We start from the raw sequence: 5468 nt of genomic DNA on the forward strand, positions 1-5468 counted from the left end.
AGCCGCACGGCATGCCGGGAACTGTAGTGCCGGCGGCTGGAAGCCTGGCCCTATCCCAGAGTTGCTGCTGGAGGGGAGACCCGTTCGCAACCGAGCCCAAAGAGGCGGCGGCCCTTAGCCTGTCCCCCAGGATCTCGCTCCCCCCTACCGAGCTCCCTGGGTCCCCTCCTGCCCCATACCACCAACCCGTACGGGGCTGGCCACTGGATGGCCACCAACAGCACATGAGGCGCCCCGGAAGGCTGGGGAGGCCAGTGGGGTCAGCCCACCCAGTGCTTGATTTGTGCCGGGGCCGAGCCCCGGGCTTGGCTGATCACAGCCGGGCACTTCCGGCTTGGCGCATCAGTTATGGATTTAAATATATTGCTTTAGCCCAGCCCCTCTTCCATTACACACAAAGCCTGGGCAAGGCCGGAGCTCGCGGGGTAAGGGCCACCCGCGACACTGGGTTGGGGCACTGCGAGAGCAACAGTCGAGGGGAGAGGCCAGGAAACTGCAGCCTGGTGTGAGCTCGATCCTGGGGCGGTCTCTCAGTAACCCGCCGCGGTCAGGCACAGTTCGCGGAGCAGCAAAGCGGACAAGACCGCAGCTGTGTTAGCAACTCGCCTACCCTGGCATGCTTAGCCCTACCCAGAGCTCGCTGCCCGGTGGCAAGGGCCCAACAACGTGGCCTTTTGCTCCTCCTTGCGCCAGGGCCTGGCCCCAAGGCGGTGGCGAGCTATAGTGGGGCCTGAGGCCAAGGCACGGGGCTCTTCACCCTGGGAGCCGCCTGCCAGCGGCCGCGCCTATTGCCCGAGCTGCGCACAAGGGAGCTGGCAACAGCCCCTGTGCCACGAAGGCAGAGGAGAGACTACAGGTCCCAGCCTGCAGTGCGGCGGGGCGGAGCATTGCATGCCGGGAACCTTCTGGTGTCTGTGTGCCGGTCAGCGCCAGTACTGCACTGCAGGGGGCGGGAAACGCACCACCAGAGCCACAGAAGGGACGTGTTGGGGGGAGATATGCATCGGCCCTCAGGTGCGGGCGGGGGGCTGTGTGCCCCCTCCTTCCCCAGTGCTGTGCCCATACCAGCTTGTGAGCCCCACCAGTCGGTACCTGCAGAGTGGGGCAGTGCCTTCCCCCGGAGGGCGAGAACATACAGCAGCCCCTCCCTTTCTGTGCACGTACATAGAGCAGAGAAACCACTGCAGCAGCCTATGCTCCTTCCAGCAGGCTGGCACACCCCATAAAGGAAAATACGCAGCTAGCTGCACCCCGAGTTCCTGGGCACCCCGAGAACAGTCAGTGCCGTGCAGAGGAGCAGCGGGGGTGGGGGGACGTGTGCAGTGTCATTGGCAACCATGGATTGGGGGACGGAGTTAGGAAAAAACGCTGGAAATAAGCCTGGCTTCCTGTCTCCCCCAGGGAGAAATCGCTGTAGGCTGCTTAGATTCAGCTGTATGGGAGCTAGATAATAAAACCTGCAGAGCCTATAGATTTCATACCAGCAAATCCTCTTTGGCTACTCCCCTCCCCCAAAAAACCTAGGAAGCTGCAGGGAGAACAAAAAACACTGTACCGGAAGAGACAATGTAGTAGCTTGTCAGACCCCGCTTACTCTTTAATGCCGTGGCTCATGAAACCCTACACAGGGAGCCTTGACAGTAGCAAGGAGCGGTTCAACAACAGGCTGAGCCCCTATAGAATGACTGTGGAGTGTGCTTTTGGCCATTTAAAGGGTCCCTGGCGCTCTCTGTATGGGAAGCTGGACCTGGCCGATAACAGCATCCCCGTTGTTATATCCGCGTGCTGTACCCTCCATTACATTTGTGAAGGGAAGGGTGAAAGATTCACTCAGGCATGGAACTCGGAGGTTCAACACCTGGAGGCTGAATTTGAACAGCCAGAGAGCAGGGCTATTAGAGGGGCCCAGTGGGGGCTGCAAGGACTAGGGATGCCTTGAGGGAGCAATTTGAGGCTGAAAGCCACCAGTAATGTCTGGTGCCCTGCACGGGAGTGAATTGCAGTGGTTCCAATGTTCATAGGAATCTGTGTTTGCTATATACGATACACTGACTTGCAGTGCCTGTTGCTTTCCTGGGCTAAGGTAGCTTTTATGTTAGGCAATAATAAAGAATGTTTTCAAAGCAAAAAAATCCATTTAATGAAAAGAAAATGCATTTATTGAAAAGAAACACAACTGCTTGGGAAACACAAAGGGCAATGGGTTGGGGTAGGGGATGGTACAATCACAGGTTTGCAAGTGTCCTGTTATCATATTCAGCCTTCCTGTTTGGAGTGCTGTGCAATGAGTGCTGCATTTTAGGATGGCTATACTGCATGGTGATGGGGGTCGACTGCAGTGGGTAAGGGTTGTAGTTTTCAGGGCTGGGTGGTGAATCTTCAGGTGTTGGAGGCAGCTGGTGCTGATAAGAACCTGGAGATTGGGGAAAGTGGGTTGGAGGTGACATGGAGGCACAAGGGAAAGAGTTTTGGGACAAGGGCTGCAGGAGGGAAGGGGGGGCGGGCGGGCGCACGAGGTAGTGCTCCGCCTGCATGGCTACGATCGTCTGGATCGAGTCCGCTTGGCGCTCCATAATGCTTATCAGCCTCTCTGGGTTTTCGTGCCGGTGATCCGCATTCTGCTGGCGGACCCTCCTTTCACTCTCCTGCCACTCCTGCACTTTTTGATTTTCATTAAGGGAGTGCTGCATGACTTCATGGAGCATGTCCTCTTTGCTTCTACATGGCCTCTTCCTGATTCTTTGCAGCCTCTCAGCCGGTGATAACATGGACAGCTGAGATCTTAAGGTTGCATCTGTAAAGGCAAAATGCAACACTTAACAGAGGCAGCATTGTTCACATCAGACAGAGCAATCATTCCCCCGTATTTAAGGGCAAGCACAGTCTACACAATAGCATAATTTGCCCGTCCCAAAGCAAGTGCACATAACCCACGGGAGCCCCAAAATGGTGAGTAAGCACAGCATCAAGGGGGACTGATTCTTTCATGGCTGTACTGTCCTCTGGGTTTCTGTGCCTTGGGGAGAGCCAACAGCGGCAGGGGGCCCCTATACTGAACACTGTCCCCCACATTTTCCACAGGAGTTCATCCTGGAAGATATCTTGCTGCTGAGGGTGACCTGGGAAGCAAGGGAGGGTCTTCTACTGCAATGCGGCTTCCACCCTGGCCCATATGCAGCTTGCCTGTGTGCAGCAATGGTCCCCCCACCCCTCAAAGCACAGTGGCGCAGACATGTTAGCCTGACTGGGACAAGGACCACGGTGGCTCTCCCACGAAACCTGCGCAAGCGCATTGCCCAAGTTCTGGATGAGACCTTTGAAGAGATCACTGAGGCCGATTACCGCGATGTGAGAGAGCACATCAACGCCCTATTCTGCATCTAGGCACGCATGCAGCCCTAACCCTCCTCGCCCCAAGAGCCCACACCGAATAACTTCCTTCCCAAAATAAAAGCCGCTTACAGGGATCCTCCTCTGGTGTTTGTCCTTCCCCAAGCACCGGCCGCCGCGACTGGCTACCTTCCTCCTGGCTTGAGAACAGCTCCGGGCATGTCTTCCTCCTCGTCAGCACCCTCGCTCCCACTTTGCTGCTCCTCCTCCTGCCTTGTAGAACTGTGCTCTGAAGTGTCCATGGTGGTACTCGGAGTGGAGGTGGGGCTGCATCTAGCTCTTTGTAAAAATGGCAGGTTGCGGGGGCAGCACCGGAGTGGCTGTTTGCCTCGCGGGCTTTGCGGTAGGCATTCCACAGCTCCTTCACTTTAATCCTGCACTGCAGAGCATCCCAGTCATGGCCCCTTTCCATCATATCCCTTGATATCTGCCCAAAGGTATCGTAATTCCTAGGGCTGGAGTGCAGCTGGGACTGGACAGCTTCCTCCCACCAAACACTGATGAGGTCCAGCACCTCGCCATTGCTCCATACTGGGGATCGCCTGGAGCGTAGAGGCATGGTCACCTGGAAAGATTCGCTGAGAGCACTCCACACCTGGCTGAGCAAACAGGAAGGGGATTTTCAAAATTCCCAGAGAATTTAAAGGGTGGGTCTGACAGTTGGTCACTTGAGGACAGGGCAGTAGAGTTCAAAGTGATGACCAGAGTGGCTAGAATAGGCATTGTGGGACACTTCTGGAGGCCGATCAGAGCGCACTATAGGACCAGGGTGTCCACACAGGTGCCGTGGCGCTCCAGTGGGGGCGCATCAAACGTTATTCCACTCGCCGAGGTGAAGTACCAGGAGCGCTCTAGCCACAGAGTCAGAGCGCTCTACGTGCCTTGCCCGTGTGGATGCGTCGTGAGTTAGAGTGCACTGGGCTGCTTTAATGCGCTCTAACTCACAAGTGTAGCCATGCCCTAAGTAACAGTTCAAGCCCCGCAGGTCTACTATGGGCTGCAGACTGCCCTTGTCTTTGGTGATTAAAAAGTATCAGGAATAGAACCCCTTGTTCCTGGACTCCACAGGAACTACTTCCACCACACCCAGCTGTAGTAGACCCTCCACCTCCTGTACGAGAAGATTCTCATGAGAGGTGTGACATTGCACCCCATAATGCTTTATGGAAATATGCTTACGAATGTAAATATGTCATGACTGGAATATGTTTTATGCTTCATATGCCATGTAACATATCTCTGCAAAGGTTATGATCTACTGAATATATTCCTCCTATTTGTATGCATGTATCATTTTTGTATTCAAAGTTATTAATATTTGGCTATGTACTTGTTTAATTTTAAATAGCCTCAGTGAAGCAGTTGGTTAGCTTCCTGAGAAAAGACTATTCTCAGTAAGTGCCCAATCAAGAAACACTTAAGCCAACAATAAGAAAAGGAGTACTTGTGGCACCTTAGAGACTAACCAATTTATTTGAGCATGAGCTTTTGTGAGCTACATGCTCAAATAAATTGGTTAGTCTCTAAGGTGCCACAAGTACTCCTTTTCTTTTTGCGAATACAGACTAACACGGCTGTTACTCTGAAACCTGTCATTAAGCCAACAATGAACTTGGAGACACCAGTCCACATCTGAGCTTTCCCAGGCATGTGGCTTGGCTGGTAAGGAACTCAGTCATGCATGGACATGTGACTTGCCCATATGACTCCAAAAAGAAACTGGGACAAAGGACAGTAACTGCAGGGGGTGTGAGTGATTACGGGACCCAGACTAGAAGGAGGCTAGTCTGTAAAGGAGGCTTATTGGAACTTCTTTGAGGGTGAGATTTTAGCTGTATTCAGCTTCTTACTGTATTAGGCATAGGCTTGCATGTTTTATTTTATTTTTCTTGGTAATTCACTTTGTTCTGTATGTTATCACTTGGAACCACTTAAATCCTACTTTTTGTATTTAATAAAATCACTTTTTACTTATTAACCCAGAGTATGTATTAATACCGGGGGCGGGAAAACAGCTGTGCATATCTCTCTGTCAGTGTTATAGAAGGCAAACAATTTATGAGTTTACCCTGTATACA

At 53.1% G+C, this 5468-nt stretch overlaps 1 protein-coding gene across 1 annotated transcript; it reads right to left on the reverse strand.

The window, feature by feature from the left end:
* Positions 1–97: 97 nt before the first annotated feature.
* Positions 98–3949, reverse strand: LOC142072753 (uncharacterized). Its single transcript, XM_075130639.1, has 2 exons — positions 3463–3949; positions 98–2794 (listed from the first exon to the last, which is right to left on the reverse strand). Exons 1-2 carry the CDS (start codon positions 3947–3949, stop codon positions 2226–2228), a joined length of 1056 nt encoding a protein of 351 aa, XP_074986740.1. The 3' UTR covers positions 98–2225.
* Between the last annotated feature and the right edge of the window lie 1519 nt (positions 3950–5468).

The sequence above is a fragment of the Caretta caretta genome, chromosome 7 (genome assembly GCF_965140235.1).
Source record: "Caretta caretta isolate rCarCar2 chromosome 7, rCarCar1.hap1, whole genome shotgun sequence".
NCBI classification, from domain to species: domain Eukaryota; kingdom Metazoa; phylum Chordata; order Testudines; family Cheloniidae; genus Caretta; species Caretta caretta.

Excerpts from the sequence above, each read along its gene's own strand:
- LOC142072753 (XM_075130639.1), bottom strand. The coding sequence starts at position 3,949 with ATGCCTCTACGCTCCAGGCGATCCCCAGTATGGAGCAATGGCGAGGTG. Across the intron at positions 2,795-3,462 it reads AACACCAGAGGAGGATCCCT|ATGCAACCTTAAGATCTCAG; the intron begins GTAAGCGGCTTT and ends TTGCCTTTACAG.